This window comes from Bombus huntii, chromosome 2 (genome assembly GCF_024542735.1).
Source record: "Bombus huntii isolate Logan2020A chromosome 2, iyBomHunt1.1, whole genome shotgun sequence".
In the NCBI taxonomy this organism is placed as follows: domain Eukaryota; kingdom Metazoa; phylum Arthropoda; class Insecta; order Hymenoptera; family Apidae; genus Bombus; species Bombus huntii.
Window position 1 is genome coordinate 16,621,870 of NC_066239.1, and position 19,097 is coordinate 16,640,966.

The 19,097-nt window shown below is 35.9% G+C and overlaps 2 protein-coding genes across 2 annotated transcripts in view; one reads left to right on the forward strand and one right to left on the reverse strand.

The window, feature by feature from the left end:
• The window catches only part of LOC126878149 (transmembrane reductase CYB561D2-like), a 146,396-nt gene that overhangs the window by 25,175 nt on the left and 102,124 nt on the right, over positions 1-19,097 (reverse strand). The gene's annotated exons all lie outside the window — the stretch shown is intronic.
• The window catches only part of LOC126878091 (cytoplasmic dynein 2 heavy chain 1), a 35,379-nt gene that overhangs the window by 12,414 nt on the left and 3,868 nt on the right, over positions 1-19,097 (forward strand). The window contains exons 21-44 of the mRNA XM_050640538.1: positions 280-672; positions 1,081-1,260; positions 1,735-2,100; positions 2,730-2,848; positions 3,073-3,383; positions 3,477-3,625; positions 3,918-4,196; positions 4,475-4,704; positions 5,379-5,507; positions 5,941-6,189; positions 6,523-6,956; positions 7,252-7,386; positions 7,756-7,985; positions 8,650-8,859; positions 9,358-9,646; positions 10,064-10,573; positions 10,954-11,213; positions 13,842-14,036; positions 14,430-14,661; positions 14,743-14,896; positions 15,511-15,730; positions 16,905-17,638; positions 18,284-18,528; positions 18,707-19,001. Of these exons, the coding sequence (XP_050496495.1) occupies positions 280-672; positions 1,081-1,260; positions 1,735-2,100; positions 2,730-2,848; positions 3,073-3,383; positions 3,477-3,625; positions 3,918-4,196; positions 4,475-4,704; positions 5,379-5,507; positions 5,941-6,189; positions 6,523-6,956; positions 7,252-7,386; positions 7,756-7,985; positions 8,650-8,859; positions 9,358-9,646; positions 10,064-10,573; positions 10,954-11,213; positions 13,842-14,036; positions 14,430-14,661; positions 14,743-14,896; positions 15,511-15,730; positions 16,905-17,638; positions 18,284-18,528; positions 18,707-19,001 (6,548 nt within the window). The remainder of the gene's footprint in view (positions 1-279; positions 673-1,080; positions 1,261-1,734; positions 2,101-2,729; positions 2,849-3,072; positions 3,384-3,476; positions 3,626-3,917; positions 4,197-4,474; positions 4,705-5,378; positions 5,508-5,940; positions 6,190-6,522; positions 6,957-7,251; positions 7,387-7,755; positions 7,986-8,649; positions 8,860-9,357; positions 9,647-10,063; positions 10,574-10,953; positions 11,214-13,841; positions 14,037-14,429; positions 14,662-14,742; positions 14,897-15,510; positions 15,731-16,904; positions 17,639-18,283; positions 18,529-18,706; positions 19,002-19,097) is intronic.

Genomic DNA, 19,097 nt, shown 5'->3' on the forward strand with positions numbered 1-19,097 from the left:
GAAGCTTGTTTAAACTGAAAACTTCAAGTAACGATCAATTCAATTCGTTAGAATGAGTCCATAGTTGTTCGTCGTATGCAAACTTGATTCGTCTCATATCAATTGAAAATTCTCTTCATAACACAAAGAACGCTGTATTCTATAGATTCAAATTTGGTTTTCTATCAATTGTGCGATTTCTCGTCACGTTTGAGTAATTTTATGAATAATATAATCAATCGCAAATATTATTAAAAATGTTAATATACAAATACAAAAGCTTCTCGTTCTATATGACAGATTAGTGGGTGCAATTAGGGCCTCGATGTTACCAAAGTTAACGGAAGAAGACACTCCACGATTCCTCTCTCTACTAGACGATGTTTTCCCAAGAGTAAGTCCATCGTCGTCCACGTTGATCGAAAGACAAGATCTGCAGAATGCTTTGCTCGAACTTTGCGCCGAACAGGAACTGAGCAAGGAAATGGCAAATAGATGTATTCAATTGTACGACCAGCTGAAAAGCAGAACGGGTGTAGCGATTGTTGGACCACCGGGGTGCGGTAAAACTACCATCAGGAAACTTCTATGCGATGCGCTAATGAAAATCGGTGAAACTATCGTTCAGTTTCACGTATTTCCTGGCGCGATGCCGAAATCGAGACTTTTGGGTCGCGTCGACCCACAAACCAGGTACCGTCTTGAACGATTAGAAAATACAAAATCCAGATTACGATAGTACCTAATCTAATTTGAAAATTTAACTCTTTCAAATTCGTTATATACATATATAATTACTGATTTGTTACATAAATATACGGTAATTTTATTTATATATTTTTATAGTAATTTGTATTAATATACTTCAATGCAAAAGAAATAAAATTATAACTTATTATAAAAATTATACATTTTCGGATAAAATTTTGTAGGCTTTTCGATGCCAAATTCTTTCGATAGATTTAATTAGAAAACTATGAGGAAAATATTTCGATTTGTAGGTATAGTTAATGCGAAATGACATGTGTAATTTATCATATCGTTCTTTTACAGATTAATCTCGACAAAAACAGCTATCTCTTTAATTCGTTATTATTTCAGGGAATGGAGGGAAGGTTTGTTATCCAACGTTGTTGTATCCGCTGGAGATTCCGTAACTTGGATTATTTTGAACGGCGACGTAGAACCAGATTGGGCAGAAGCTCTAAATTCTGCCTTAGACGACAATCGATTACTGACTTTGCCCAATGGCGTGGGTTTGAAGCTTGGTTCTGGCACAAAGTAAATTTCTATCCTCCCAAATTATCTGATGACTCGTGTTCTAGAGATTTCGAATTTCGTCTCTATACACTACAAATATTCTATGACACAACGATTTTGTTAATCGAGTTATGCAATTTAATATCTCGCGTACTCGCTCATTTGAAAAATTCCCGTACAAATCTAAAATTGTTCTTTACGGAACACAGACTGTCAAACTTTCCAAAGTTGTTACATATTTCGAATTTAATATTGATTATAAAATATATAAATAATTATCATTTATCAAATTACGATATTTTCTAATATTCTATACAGGAACGAGATCAAATCTGGCGACGTAGAACTTTTTATTAAAACTATACATACGCGTTGATGTCGTATATTAATCCTGTTATTATCCTTAAATCGTAACATGCACGTTGAATATTAAGTAATTAATTAAAAAATTAGCAATAATTTTAAAATATTCATCCACACAATTTTCTGAAACAGATTCATTTTCGAAACTCACAAACTTGCCGGCGCGAGTCCTGCGACCGTGTCGCGATTAGGCGTAGTCCACTTGGGCTCGACGAGTGTCAGCTCTTTGCTGGTGTCGTCGCGACTGAACGCACTTCCGGAGGCCGCGAAGGAACTCGCGATTTCCCATCTTTGTCCCTGCGTCGACGAGTGTTTGAAGATCAATGCGGACGTTTCCTCGGCATCGGGCTTAATGGACACGACGTTTTGCCATTTGAAGAGCTGTCATACTCGTACTTCCGCTTCTTACGCTCTACTCGCATCTTTATGCAGTCAAATAGGAAATGAAAGCACTAAAGACGAATTGGCGCGGTTGATTTATCAACTTACTGACTGCTGGTAGGAAGACTCCTAATTTTATTGCTAGAATTATACAGCAATTTGAGGCATTTAACAACAGACGAAGTTTAGTGATTCATAGACGATTATAAGATGAAGCGTTTAGGTTTCTTCAGACGATATTTTAATGCAAAGAAACATGTTACAAAATGGCCCAAACTCTCCTCTTTTGGAAGAAAATTTCATCAGAAGCTTGAATTTTGATACGATATCCTACACGTCTAAAAATTAACAAAAAAAAAAAAAGAATTAAAAAGTAGATTTAATTTTCTTCAGCTGTTATGGCAGTGTATTCCTTTGATGACCGTAACAAAAATTGTATTTTACATTTGCTCGACATTTTATAAACAGAGAAAAAACGAAAATGAAGGAAGAATTAATTGCAGATTTCTTACAGTATTTTGAGGCCAGACATTTTTACAGAATATCTCTTGCTTAATATTTACCTTGATTAATAAATAGAAGTACCGTTTAATTTGATTGAGAATAGAACTATTCGAAAACTGAGATAATATTGTGTATAAGGATAAAGTAATCTTCCAAACTTGACTTTGATTCGCTATCTCCTTTCTTCGTGAAAAACACAGTTCAAAATTGATATGCTACTTCTGTACTATCTGGAATTTTAGGTGTCCAGATCCGCAGAAACCATGTTCTGTATTATATAATCAAGACACAGATAGATTGGAAGTTATCGGGGATTCTCACGAATCTACGGACACTGACGATGGTCCTGTCTCACTGTCAGGTACTTTGATTAAACAAACTTGAAATAAACATAGCTGCTGAACAAATCTACTGAATTAAAAAATTTATGTTATTGCTCTAAGTGATATAATAAATATAATATATTACAACAGATAATACGAATAAGATAAAATAATGGTTTTTGAAAATAGTCTTACTTATAGTTTAATCTATAATTCGCTAATAAATTTATTAGTTACGGATTGTCGCTTATGTATAATTCAGGTGGAATGAAGGAAGCCTTATCGTTTGTTTTACCATTGATCAAAAATAACCAACCGGTGATGATAAGAGGTCCAGTAGGTTGTGGAAAGAGTGCCCTGATATCTGTCGTACTTTCTTCCATACGAAACATCGAACAATCGACTTTGATAAAAGGTTCCTCTCTCTATGGACCTCAGGATCTGGTGATGAAACTAAAACGAAGTTGCGTTCAATTAAATTCATCTTCACACGGAAGAACGTACAAACCTAGAAGTGGATCCAGAGTTGTTTTGATTTTAGAAGATTTGCATCTCGCGTCGAAAGATTTACAGGTAGCGTAATCTGTTCGTATTTTTTTATTTCATCCGTTCGTTTTTACAAAACGTTTGCATGTAATATAGAGTATAAGAGTGTAATTTATTCAGGAATTAGTTCGGGAATTAATTCAAGAAGGAGGATTTCACGAAGAAGATCTGGAATTTGCAAGAGTTCCACTAACGATCCTATGCACAGCGGATGCAACCACAAGATTGCACCCAAGACTAGAAGCTCTTTTGTCCACTCATTATCTGCCGTGAGTATTCGCGCCGAAATAATTTAATTAATTTTCTAAGTTTTTCAAGTATTTAAAAAGCCAGACCTAAAACCTTCGTAATTTCTCGAATTCATCATTTTATCTTAAGGACATTCTTCTTTCACGAAACATCTCAACTAGGAAAATTCATTGTTTCAAGAAATATATTCCAACCAATTTCGTAACATTGCAGCCTATCTGAATTTCGACAATTAATTTTCTATATCTTTATATTTATATTCGATGCATATAGCAACTTGAGCCACAAGAATTTGTTCGTTTTGTGAGACAGATATCCAAGCCCGAGAGATATCGTTGCCATCTTGGAGTTGCACCTGAGAGACTCATTGAAAGGAGATCAAGTTATGATCGAATCTTGGATCGCTGAAACGGTACCCGTCATGCTGGATGCTTTTCGATCGATCAAATCTTCTCACGGCTCGACGACCGATTGGACTCCCAAAGATTTGATCTTATGGGCGGACAGCTTGAAGTACTATCCCTCTCCGAAGGGCGAGTCGAATATCACGCGTCATTTGTTGGATGTTGGAAAACGCCTATTTTATCCTAGGCAAGAGCACTTTCGCAGCTGAAGTTCCAACGAAATGGATATTCCGCCTTAAATTTCCAAGCTCGAATACGTACTTTTACGTTCACGATTTTATACCTTTGAAACAGCACTTTTTCCTACCGCAAATTTTTAACTTAAATGTCCGTAAATTCGAAGCTTACGAAGAAGCTTACTTTGCAAGTTGACAATTTCTCTGTCACCAATAGAGTAAGATTTCTAAGCACGACAAGTGCTTTGATTGTCTATATTTTATATCTTTGTCTTCTCGATCGTGCCAGATTAACATCCAGAGATCAGGCTCGTTTGGAATCTGTGATCCACTCGAAGAGCTCGAAGTCGGTGGCGGCCGGAAGCGACGTGTACATATGGAAACACGGAAACAATGGTTTGCTGCCGTTGGATGAGGAACAATGGCGAAAGGAGATAATTAACGCAGCAGCGAGATGCGCGAGGGAAGGCGATCCGGTACAGGCATCGATTTCGTCTCACCTGTTGCACACGGTAGCCGGTAAGCACATTAAATTAACTTAATATTACGCTATTTCCAAACGAGCTTATTCCACCGATCATTTGCTTCATACCTGTACACTTTGTAAGTTTAACGAGATAACGCTAGAGAGATCGTTGTTAACCACACCTTTTAATCGTAATCGGTTTATGATTATCGATAAATTACTAATTTATTCATAATGATCTTATGATATTGGTAAACTAGAAGGAATATTGTTTCTCATCTTTCTCTCTCTTTCTGTTTGTATCTCACACGTGATAAATTAAACTAGACATATTTTTGTTACACTATAATATTTATAATAATAATAACGAATTTAATAAAATTTCTTATCTATATAAAATTTGATTGTATTTAAATGTAAATCTTCTATCAAGTCTGATAAAATAAGTTTATAAATTTTATCAGTTTTAGCAAATCTTCGTTGATATACTAGTAAATTTAATAGAACTAAATATCTATGCAGAATTTCCGCTTAATAAAATATATATTCTATCAAATTGTATAAATCAATTTTGTAAATATATAAGTTACGTATTAATGAGGAATATTGTAGAAGAAATATTCTTCTGTATAATAATCACGAATAGTGATTGAGTAGTTACGATTTCGTTTTTTATTGCTATATTACGATGGCAAAATGTAGAATTTTCGGTTTATATTTTTTCCAGGTTTAAGTTGGGCTTTTGGTACAAGTCTAAGGGGTGTAATTTTGATTGGACGACCCGGAGCTGGAAGAAAATCGGCAGTGAGACTCGCTGCCACGTACTCTTCCCTTCGACTAATAAACTCGGGACCTGGTACTGTATAAGTAATTTCTATGTTTATGGGAAATTTATGTACGAAGATAAAATTCATATATAAAATAGAATATTATGGGATAAATTATTCGTCGCTGAAAAAAGGCATAAGCGCAGTTCGATGTTTATTCTACTTGAAGTCTGAAACTGTAAAGTTTCGTTATTAGACATACATTATTTTGCAAATAGTTTTATGAATATTAAAAAAAAGAAAAAGAAAAAATATAGAACCTGAGTAGGATGTCCTGGCATTGAGGTTTCATAAATATTTTAAAAACTTTTGTGTTATCCGCATTTTATGCACTTTGACATCTTTCAATATGCCATAAATGCACAAAAATCCGCCGTCTAATAATAATTTCTCCACTTATACGCTGTCTGCTGAACATCGTGTGTAGCTACTTGAAAATCGCATAAAAATTGAATGTTCCAGGCCGTGGCAGAACGTCGGTGAAAACGGCGGTTCAAGCTGCTGGAATCGATGGTGATCCGACTCTGCTTTTGCTAGAAGAGCATCATATGAGAGAAGCTGGGTTGGCTGTTTTGGCTAGTGCAATAGTGTCGAGAGGTGAACTCCCAGGATTATTTACAGTGGAGGAACTTGACGGGTTAATAGCGCCGTTGGCTGACGTGGCAAGAAGAGAAGATTTTTCGGGCATGTTGGAGCAATATCTCTATCATCGTACGTAACATGACAAAAAATTACTTCGACAAGACACTTATCCTAATAAATATACAGAAACAAAACATCCACTTATGGTACTTACTATTATGTATAGTATACTTAACTATTTATGTACAGTATACAATTACAATACTTAAATATATTTAATAATATACAATACGTTACTCCTTTGTTTCTACGCTCCAACTGTACAGATAGTTTTGTCTTCGATCGTAACTCTGTTCTCATCTGTACAATCTTAACGCCTACCGTTTCATTCCAAACACTCTGAACTCGATACAAAATTCAACTAGGCTCACCATATATTTCTGTAACTATACAATTTTGTAGGTTTGCGAAATTATCTTCGAGTAACCATAATCTTGGACAGTGGAGAGCTTCGTTCGCCTTGGTTGTCGCATTCGGGTCTCCTTAGACATTGTGCATTGATTGGTCCTGGAGTTGGTAGCGAATGGTGGTCCTGGGAAGGTGCTTTAACCGAAATAGCCTATCAACAAAACGGTATCGAAGCCGAAGATCCGGAGGAGACGTTGCCTGGTATCAAAGAGGCGGTAAAGGCTCATCTTGAAGCTCCGCGACAGCAGCAAGCTCCGGCTCGGTTCTTTGCTTTACTGCACACCTGGAAGCATTTACACGCAACTTGGAGCGAGGAAGTGGAGCAGAAATTAAACAGTCTCGAAGCTGGTGTAGGAAAGTTGAAGGAAGCCGGGGCGCAAGTGGCTAAACTGGAGGACGAAGTTTCGAAACAGCGTCAGGAACTGGAGGTATACATTAACCTTGCTAATTTCCATCGAGTTCGCTATGATGATGCTACTTGAGGGTATAAACGATGCCGAGATAATTATTAACGATTTTTGGTTAAATACATAAAGAGGCGCATTACGCTTTCGCACGTTGCAACGAAATTGTATTACGTCCTGTTCCTTAGTTTCTATCGAGTTTACTGCAATACGATATTACTTTGTGGATATAAGCGACGTTGGCATATTAATCTTTAGTTAATTAATAGGAATATATTATGTTTTCTCGCGCTAATTACGATAATTCTTAATTTCTTAGGCGGAACAAGGGCGTGCCAATGCAGCTCTCGAACAAATCACGGCGACGATGAGAGGTGCCACAGGTCAAAGAGGAGAAATGGCCAACTTGAAGGCTGAAACTGAACGAGAAAGTGCAGAATTAGCTCGCAGGAAGGTAAATACAATTGTCAAGAAATGCTTACACACAGCACGTCATATTTTTATTTATACTACGCGCTTTGTTTTTTAAAATCTTCACTAAACCGAAGCGTTTACAAATTTAATTTGCTTCAGTCTATTTCATTAACATTGCACAGATACTAAAGTAAATACATTTTTGTTATACATAATTCACACGATTCATCGCCAAATTGTTAAAAAATTAGACACTATAAAAAATACAATGAAAATAACAAAGGATATCCTTTTCTCTTCTTAATGTACAAGTAAAAAATTTCTTCTATTTAAATCTATTGTTCTTGGAAGCGTTAGGTATATAATTTTCTAAGTTAAAAAAAATAAATAAATTGAATTTGATATACAGACCAATATCGAAGGCGAATTAGGAAAAGTCGAGCCATTAGTAGAACAAGCGGCACAAGCAGTAGCTGGTATCAGCGCTGATGCATTGGCGGAAGTTCGTTCTTTAAGAGCACCTCCAGCACCTGTAAGAGACGTCCTCGAGGGTGTCCTTCGATTAATGGGCATAAAAGACACTTCTTGGAATAGTATGAAGACTTTCTTAGCAAAACGTGGTATCAAGGACGAAATAAGGTAAGCTCTTTAACAATTACTAATTCTCGTCAGACTTTATTTCATTTGTCTTGACGATAAAAACGTTGCTTGGTAAAATCGCAAAAATTTAAATCGACAAATTACACAGCTTGCTCGTAAAGTTACAGGACATAACTCGATTCACGTCGTCTTCCATTTATTGTTGAAAAATGCACTTTATGTGGCGATATGAAATTTAACGCTACTGAATGCAGCACTTTTTTTCGTGCAATGTGGAATTTAAAGATAGGTTTCTTGTATTTTGAAACACTGTGGATATGGAACAACTTGTACATTTTTATTTTAAATATTAATACTTCAGTTGTAAACGAAATTAAGTTGAATCTGGTACAAAGACTATTTATTTGCTCGTCACTGTATATTTGAGCAAACACCTGATCTTATCTCATAAACAGTCATCGATTCGTAACGTACATACTAAAACATTTGCTCCTTCTTTATCGTCTAACTCGTAACAGGTGCGTTCACACCGCCAACACGACGAACGATATTTCTGTTCATACTTATAAACAAAGTACCCGTGTAAACTAACAGCCAAAATTGATCAGACAATTCGCGAACAAGATTCCCCTCTCATCGTCTGTTTGATCAGAGACCATTCGGGCGAGTTTGAAAAACGTGATAACGTCTTTGTTCGATTTAGAACGTGGGACGCGAGAAGAAGCACACCATCGAGTCTGGAGGCGGTTGCCAAGTTGGTCAAGGAGCGGCCGGAAAGTTTCGAGGAGAAAACCGCAAAACGAGCCTCGGTGGCTGCAGCACCTTTGGCTGCCTGGGTACTCGCCAACCTCCAATATGGTCAGATTCTTCAGCAAGTCGCGCCTCTCGAGAGGGAACAACGACAATTGACCCAGTGGGTTTATATTTCCACGTATTCATTTTATATCCGAGCCATTATACTAAAACACAGGGAACGATAAGTATAAAATATAACAACATTCGCACTGAAACACTTTGGCGATATAGTACACACAGCAGTTTAGAACTGCTAGAACATTAAAATATTATAATATGAGAAAACTATACAGTGAAAAACAGTATAAAATATAACCGAGCATTATACTTTTTATTCTTGAAAGTCCCACGAATAGAATTTTATTTTTATTTTATTTTGAAAACTGATGCTTTCATGGCAATACAATTTTGTGAAAATCAATCTCATTTGTTAATAAAATCTTTAAATTGAGTAAAAATTAAGAGATAACATTCTTTCCATAGCAATAAGATTCTGTAAAAGTTTTAATAACAGATAAAGAAATATTCTGATTAGCGTCGATGATTTTATGAATAAAAATTTACTGGAATTTACGGCGATGTGGTTAATATATAAATTATGCATAATTCATTTCAGACGTTTGTCAGCGGCTGAGGCTCAGATTGGCAAGCTAGCAGCTGGACTTAACACTGTGGAAAGTCGTGTAGCACAGCTTCAAGAGGAACTCGCGGAACGTTCAAGGGGTGCCGCTGCGCTTCAACTACGTGCCGAGACAACAGAGGCAAGACTAGCAACAGCTAGGGCGCTGCTTCAAAAATTGGACACGGAACATCGTGATTGGCAAGCACAATTAGAAGAATTAACCAGCAGGAAAGAGAAGTTGGACGTCGAGGCTGCTAATGTCGCATCCTTACTTGTTTATGAAGTAAGCGCAATGATTTGTCTCGCGACCTTACAGAAGAAAAGCGGTACTTAAGAATAATCTAGGAATTTTTAGCAGTTGAAAGTACTTGAAGCTAATTTTCAGTTTCTGAATAATTAGACGTTGACCAAATAATTAGAAATTTTAGGCGTCGAAGCGAATAATATTTCTGTTAACATAAAATCGATTAAACAATCAGGACGAATAGAATTCAAAATTCAAATGATATCTGTAATACCAAAAGGTTGGTTAAATAGTTAAAAATTCCAAAATTCGAATCAAATATAACAATATCTCCTTTTCCAACTTTTGTAAAAATAATAGTAAAAATAATCGGCATAACCAAATACCAATTTCCAGAGTTAGAGTAAGAATCAACGTTAAACCCTATCGAACTTAACAAAATATATTTGAGTACAGAATCCTGGAAAAGATGACAAGTGGAAGAAATCAGCCATCGATCTCCTAATCACCGAAAGAGAGAGGCTACTGTGGCGAGCTCAAGGTTTACCCGTGGACACCGGAAGTCTGGTTGGTGCATCCTGTGCCCTCAGAGGTCCTTTGGTTCCCATATTCATAGATCCATCCGGTGTCGCGGTTTCGTGGCTGAAAAACAACGTTGGTTCAAGAATGGAGATAACGAAACCAGAAGATGCTAAGTTTTTGACTACGCTAGAATTGGCTGTAAGATTTGGCAAACCATTACTGGTGGAAGAACTCGTCGAATTTCCATCGATCCTCTTGCCACTGTTACGTAGACGTCCTCTGAAGCTTGGTGAAAGAACATTACCAGCACCTCAAGGCTTCAAGCTTTTCCTGGCTACCAGACGAGATAAATTGGATGGTTTTCCAAAAGAAGTCGACGCGGTCTTGTTTAAGATTGCTCTTGGAGCTGGTACCAAAAGTCTGGCGGAGAGGTTCGTTGAAAAGGTGAGGAAGATGACGATACACTGATTTATATTCGATCGTTTTCCAATATGACATTCCGTTTAATTTAACGTTACGAGTTCGAAGATTCGATATGGCATCGTATTATCGTAACTGCGGAATTAAAAAATTATTCCAATTACGAAGTATATTTTCTATGACTACGTTGCTCAGAAAGCGGCATCTCTATTCTGTTCGCTCTCGTCAAAGAGAATATCTGCTTTCTTTCATCCATCCATAAAATTGAAAAAATTTTGTTCAGACGATAACTCGTTTCGAGTGGCTCCACAACGAAATTGGAAAACTTGTTCGATGGTCGTTGAAAATTCGTGGAAAGTAAAATATTGGCGCAAAAGATTAATTACCTTAGCCACGTTGGTTAGGTTCTGTTGAAGGAGACTCCGGAACTGGCGACGCAGCGGAAGGAAGCGCTGGAACGCGAAGAAAAATTATCAGGGGAACGGGACACCGCGAGATTAGATCTGTTGGCGCAGCTGGCCACCGCCAGAGGTCAGGATCTTCTTCAAGAGTCTGAAGGATCCCAGGGCGGACTTCTGTCGTCGTTGGAAGCCACTCAATCGAAAGCCAAAGAAATAGCTCTGGCTCTTGAGGAAAGTCGACGAAGCTTCGAAGACGTCACCAGGTCTGTCGCAGTTTATTGAGAATTATTTGTTAAGAACGTATAGGGTGTTCTATGGTGAAATTGATCAATTTTATGATTTACCATGACACGTTGAGTTCAACAATCTATTTAAAGTAGAGAATATCGTAAACCACGGTCCGATTTGATTCTGTCGAAATATTTGAGCCTTCAAAGAAGCTACATTTGTCAAATACACATTTTTCTAAATTTCACGATTTCATTATTCGCGTATATAATTAGTAGGCTGTGGATATTTATGCAAATTCATATTTTTTAAAAATATAGCTAAAAAACTAGGATCTAGGCAGAGATTTGATTCATCTAAATATCATCAGTATTATACTTTGGCTGTTCTATATCGTAAACGTATATTATGTGCATCTTAAGCATTTTTTTAAATTTCCTATTAATGCACAAAGATCCACAGACTAATAACTAGCATGCAACAAATAAATGATGCTAGACGTTTTACCCGAGTTTTTTCATTTTAGCTACGTTTGAATCGATAACTACCATGGCTTCCAAAAAACTTTGTCCTTTCTATATTTACAAAATGAATAAAAATTTACAGAGAAAGAGAAACAAAGAGAGAAAGAAAGAAACTTATAGATACCTCTTGTATGATGAAGGTTAAACACAAGTCTATCTAACGTCATATCTTTTTTGTACCTTTTAGTTTATAAAGTTAATTGAAGCATATTTGACATTTCTCTATTTAGAGGAAAGATCACAATAGCTATTAGTTTATTCTTCGGATAAATCTATCATATCGTTCTGAGCTGAACAACCTTTATTGCACTTTCTTACACGGACTGGGTAAAGAAAGAACAAAAAGAATATCTTAAACCTATCGATTAAACCTATCGATTATATCTAGAACTATCTTCTAGTTACTATTTATTGTAACTAGCGCATCTGCATATAGATGGCGAGCGCGATCTCACGTTGTCATTTTTCACAAGTTACGTTGTTCTGTGAAGTAACACAGAGATTGTAACAAAATGATCTGAAACTGTAAGTGAAATTAAAAATTCTATTCGATTGACCTTGTTACCACTCGTAGCTTCCTTTCTTCAACCTGAAATAAAAGGTAAAAAACGATGAGTTTCTGAAAGAAGTTCTACAACCTTGTATTCTCTCTGTGAATAATAAAATTAGCACTTGCAAAAATATGAAACTATATTCCATGGTATTTCTGTTCTTCGTAGATAATACAAACATATATTCTCACGCGAAGCAGCGGTATTATCGGAATTAATTATGCCTCTCCTGTAAATCCTGAAAGTGATCAACAGATTAACATGTCCAACCATATACATATATATGGATTACACGTGTATACACATGCTCCATGCTTAACCTTCCGTTCATTCTGAATACCCTCGTTAGTAAATCTAACGCAGAATACTCCTCGGTAAAATCGTCTATTAATGTTCAATAACCAATAAACATTGTTTCACACGCTTTTCGGGTGCCCCTGTGTATCTTTTATAGAGTAACGTTTTTCTTTAATTATAGGTTTTTCAATCTTGAAATTAAGATGTGCACATTTGTTATTCTTCCTTTATGAACTTTGTTACTTGTAGTAAATTGAATTGTACAATTATCTTTGCTCACGATGAAGTTCAGTCTGATGAATTAAAGCAAACAAGAAAAAGAAAATGATTAAAAACCTTATCTGGTGAAATAACATGAATCTTCAACTTGTATCGTTAGATCGTACGATGAGCAAGCAATTTGAGTTAAGTTATTTTACGTTTATACGTATCAAAAGTCATTTTATTATACAGGGTGGTTGGTAACTGGCGGTACAAGGGAAAAGAGGATGATTCTACGCGAAAGAAGAAGTCGATAACATAAAATAAAAATTTTTTTTTTAATTTTTCCATCGAGACAACGATCTACAGTGAGATCCTTTATAACGTACCGCACGCGTACCGAGCGAAAATTCAAAATCGATTTTCTCGAAAACAAAGCCTCAAACGAAAAATTGTTATTCTATATTTTCGACTTATTTTTTCGCGTAGAATCACCCCCTTTCCGCTTGTACCACCATTTACCAACCACCCTTATATAAAATTATTTTATATTATTATTTTATTATATGCACGCAGAGTAGGAATGAAAATTAATTTGACAAGAATTTAAGAATTTGACAAGAATTTAATTTCGTCAAAGTATTATGATTATCTATGAAAATGAACGAAAATGATATGAATTTGATATATATATATATAGCATGAAGCTAATTTACATACAATAAATTAAAAGGGTATTAAATGTAAATCATATAGCGTAATACTTGTCGCTTCTACCAACAAACTTCTCAGACTTTCAAAACGAACTTCCTTGAAATTTACTCATGGTTTATGTAATATTTTTTTGCTTGAAATAGTTTCCCGACCATGCTGGCAAAGTTTCGCGATTTCGCTGCGGAATATTCTCTGTATATATTTCATGTGAAACTTTTTAAATTCACGAAACCTTGAGATTCATTGAGTAACTCCTTTACATGAATGTTCTCAGTCACCTCTCTTTCTGACTCGAAAAAAAAAGTTCCACGACAGAGTATTCATAACGAAGTTTTAATTTTTTGTCCTAGTTTCTGTTTTTATATACTGTTTACAGAAGAGCCAAAGAGCACGAGAAATTGGCTAAATTCGCTGCCAACTTGTATAAAACTGTGAAAGGTCTTACCGCCTTGAGTCCACTGTACGTGTTTTCTGCCGAAGCTTTCACTGATATTTATTTGGAGGCGGAAGATTACCGCAAATCGATACTATCTCAAGATAAAAGGGAGCAAGACAAGCTGATCGAAAGACGGTTAGTAAATGCTCGAAAAAAAAACTACTCGTTACATGTTGTTTATTTCATTAATGGATCGTTTCCAATGTCCAATTATTTATTAATATCACATGACATAAAAGTCTACTGTGAAGTACACATACGTATGTACCATATGTATGATATAATTTACTACTATAGAATTTCTCAAAGTGTATTTTCAGCGCAAAAATTGGAATATAATTTTTTGATAGAATCTAGATTTAATACACTCGAATTGTATATATGTGTTGAATTTTTACTGTACATGATATAGTATACATTTACACGTTAATGTTACTATATGTATGTTATATGCGATATGATTTTACATTGAAGTTTCCAAATATACAATTACATGTTAAAATAATATATAACGAACATCCATTACAGGTTAATTGCTTTGACTCTTCATTATTGCTCGAAGGCCGTGTATAGAGAACATCGATTGCCAGTAGCATTACAATTGGCACTTTCATTGAATTCCGTGCCAGACGTTGAAAGAAATTTCTTATTAGGAGAAATTCCATTAAATGACGACGAAGATTCCGATTACAAAATACCCGATTGGGTACCCGAGGAACGACGTCTATCAGTTCGAACTTTAGTTTCTTCATTTCCACAAGTAAGTTGACTTAACGAACTTGTTTTTAAATTATAGTGATATAATTTTCTATTACTTACACTTACATTTCCTGTCATTCAGATAGCCGCAAAAATGAAACAATCCTGGTTGAGCGACGTTAGCAATATTTACGCTGAAAGCAATTTAACCACGTTCCAAAAAGTTTTATTGATAAAAACCCTTCGACCTGATTACTTGCATACGGCGCTCTCGAAATTGGCTGCGGAAGCATTAGGTAATTTTTTATTTTTCTATTATTAATAACAATTATATTGTTTCATCGATAATTATACGTGTAGTTTAATTAAAATCTTATTAATAATTATTATATGGAAATTTCACAACAACCTTGTGATAAAACCGGAAGGGATATAATTATTTCAAAATCTTTCTTTTCTTAGAAAGAGGAAAATTTAAAAAATTATAATTTATTCAAAATAGTAATTTAATCGTAAAAGTATTAATGACAAGAAGTCGATTACCTACTTAGTATTAAGACTTAGTGTTGCCATTTGCCAACGCATTCTTATTTCATTATATCGCAAATACGTTTAATATTATGCTACTAACATATAAAGTATCGGGGTAAATGTACAGATAAGCCATTGGATTATTATGATATATTATTGAACTATTTCATTTTCTTATATCTTCTATATATATCTTTTTTTTAAAGTAAAAATATACCAAGTGAGTTAGATTTTCTAAGATTATTTTTCTACAATTTTTTGACAATTTCACACTCAATGCGTTTTTATATTTCGAATAATCATGCGTTTAAGAGTTTACAGATATACATATATATTTTTGCTTACCTTCTGATTCTCCATATAATTTTCATTCGGGAAGGTGTGAAAAATTTAGCACCACCGCACTGGTCCTTGAGGAAAGTAGCTGAAAACGAAAGTACATATCCTGTGTTGCTGCTTCTATCACCGGGAGCTGATCCCGGTTCAGAGCTGGCAGCATTAGCGAATAATCACGTTGCTTCAGCCACAGGATTCGTCGAAGTATCTCTTGGACAGGGTCAAGTTGCTCAGGCTGAACTCGCACTGGAGAGTGCTTGTCGGTAATGCGCCTTTCTTAACTTTATGAAGTATAAATTTCCAGTTTCATAGATTTTATGAATTTGTGTCATCATGATAAAAAAAAAGATATTTTGTCCTCGAAACATCATACTTTCTGCATATCAAATGATACAATTTTATATCGAGTATTTGAAGAAGTGTCATTCGAAAATTATTCCAAAAAGAAATTTTGTTTTCTTAATTGTTACTTATTTAGCTATATCTGATATTTAAAGCGTAGCTTCTTACGAAGCGTTCAAAAACAAAAATTTTGTAAGTTTAATTATGCCCCTTGTTACGTGAAAGAAGTCAAGGTTCATATTTAATATTTAAAACGATAAATGTCGTTTGGAACGTGTTTCAGAGGAAAGTTTTATCCGCTTTCTGGTTATATTGAATAAAAAATTCGATATTAATGTTCGATATTTAATAACAGACGTTACTTCAAATACTTTTCGAAATCAAAACGTTTGTCACACGATAAAACAGATGTATCCCGTTGAAGAAAACAGAATGGCTGATACAGTCTTAGATTATTTCAATGATTCACTTCATTAATAAACGATAAATCCATAATACGGTGCTTCAGCGACTCGAGATTTTCAACTTTCGGATCTAACTTCCGTTCACATATGTTAAACAATGTCTTTGGGCAGCCTCGTTATCTTCGCCAACCTACTGTAGGAAAGCTGCAATGTTTTGGCTTGAGGCCATAGTCTTCACGATGGCGTACTAAATCAGCTATGGACTTTGTTTACGTACCTCCATCACGTAATTCGATATTGTTTACGTGCGTAGCGTATACATTGCGATTAAATTATCAACCTTCGTGTTATTTACTGCTCCCCTCTCTGAATATAGCGTGCGAAATTTCCTATTCTTGCTTCCAAACAAACACCTTACCCTGTCCATCTTTGTGCTGTATAATAAGCTTCAGCGATAATTTTAAAAAAGTGTCAACTTTTCAATGAAAAAGAAAGTCCTCGATCTTCAACTCTTTCTGCATACTTTCATGCCGATTAGTAAATTTTAGGCGCGTAACCGAAAGTTAAGAAATCTCGCAACGAATACGTACACCACGTAGTTTAACGATATAATTTCATCTAGTAATCAAAAGTCATTATAGAAAAGTTCAATTAACGAAAGATTAAGCCGACCGATCTGTCGATGAAACAGGAACGGAGGCTGGATACTGCTCAGCAATTTGCATCTGGCTCTCAACTGGCTTCCCAGACTGGAGAGCCTTCTCAGATCACCCATGTGCACCAGCAACAAAAATCCCGCTACAAGGATTTGGTTAACCACCGAACAATGCCTGGGATTCTACCCTAGTCTCGCGGCTCTCTGTTTAAAACTCGCTTACGAGCCACCGGAAGGTGTTAAGAGGAACGTAAAACGATCGCTGCAACAGCTTTGTCAAAAGCACAAGAACGTGAACGTTCCTGGCAGCCTGTTGTTGTCGTGGCTGCACGCAACACTTCAAGAACGACGAAAGTTCGTGCCTCAAGGTTGGATCCGGTCGTACGAATGGAACGAATCGGATCTCGAAGCAGCATATGAATTAGTAGTGAGAGAAATAGAGTCGACGAGGAGTAAAGATAAGAATGGAAACTGGCAAACTGGCAGAGGATTGTTGGACGTAGCGATTTACGGTGGTCGCCTTCAGGACGACTACGACATGAGAGCGTTGTGCTCGATCGTTGGCGACGTTTGGACTTCTGAGGTGTTCGACGGTCGTAGAAAGCTGGCTGACGTTCTCAGGGTGGTTCATGGCTCGTTCGAGGAGGCAGCTAAGGCGTTGGAACATGTTCCGGAAAATGATTCGCCTAAAGAATGCTTTGGATTGCCTGCGAACGCGCATAGAGCTTGGGAGAGGACTGCTGCCGAGGCTGCGCTAACGCATTTGAAAGGTTTAATTTTTATCAGCAAATATTAGTAGTAGACTGCGGGTTCTTATGTGTCTATGGGAGAGTCGAGGATGCGAAACTGCACGGAATGTATATTACGTGATAAAATATATAAATAAACCCGGAATTTAATCATTAAGTATATTATTTAGTAAGTAAGACAGTCGTTTGTTAAGTTTCTATGTTCTACATTAAATTGCATTCGCGAAGATATGAATTTGCGCGAATATCCGCAGTCTAGTTATTACAGCTCATGATACTTTCGATGGGAAGTAGGAAGTGATATTAGGTTGTCTGAAAAGTTGCTTTCATTTCATAAGGTGATAATAGATGAACAAGAATTTCTGTTTTACATTATTTTATTGAATTAGGTATGATGATTCGTGCATAATTCAATAAACTAATATGAAACAAAGAACATTGTGTGTCTATTATTTCCTTATAAAACAGAAGAAGCTTTTTGGACAACCTAATACAACTGGGATGACTAAGAAACGAAGACAATTTGTTTTGTTGGAATTTTTGTTCTTTTTTTTGAGAATGCAATACAGGGCTAACAAGAACAATCATTCCGTAACTGAAATCTCTCATCCTTTTCTATAGAAATGTAATTTACGATCTGGCTATAAGTTTGTTAATTGTCGGCAGGAATTTTAATCAAAACGTCCGTCAGTAACGACAAGAGCAGCAAAAAGACGGAAACAAAAATTCAGAGGGATTTGAAGGAACTAATCGACCGCCACATCTCGATCTTTGGATCGTCAACGACCAGCGAACACAACGAAAATAAGAATCCATTGGAAAATTTCTTTATCGATGAAATAAATCTGACCAAGAAGACGTTGAATGTTATTCGCGTTGACGTGGAAAACCTGCGCCTCGAGGACACTAAGGTTCAAACAAATTTCTTCAAATTTCAAATTAATCTTACGAAACTAACTACGAATATCTATCAATATTGTTGAGTCATTAGATCTTTTATTACTTTGCTATTATTTTCGATTTTTATCTTGCATTTAGAAGGTTCGAAAGAATCATAAAATTACGAACATTTGTCTGACTAATTTCTAGACTCCCATACACTGGATGGAAAACTGGAAATATGGCCCAAAGGAAGCTTTGCCTTTCGTTAAAGGGTTGTTGAGCAATTATCAAACTTTAAATTCCATTTTGACCATCTCCTGGTCTGTTGTCGATATATCGCGATTGGCAAGACCACGAGCGTTTCTGACTGTTCTCAAACAGCACACCGCGCGAGAAACGCGTCAACCTATGGAGAATCTTCGACTTTGTGTCAACTGGTTTGAAAATCGACGGAACGACGACTGGAAGATATCGTTAGTCATCGAAGGACTATTGATATCTGGTAATTTTCTTCGTCTAATGATCATTAGTTAACACCATTAACTAACAATACGAAGAATTTTCTAAAGTGTCTCTCGCTGCTTGAAAAAAAATGTCA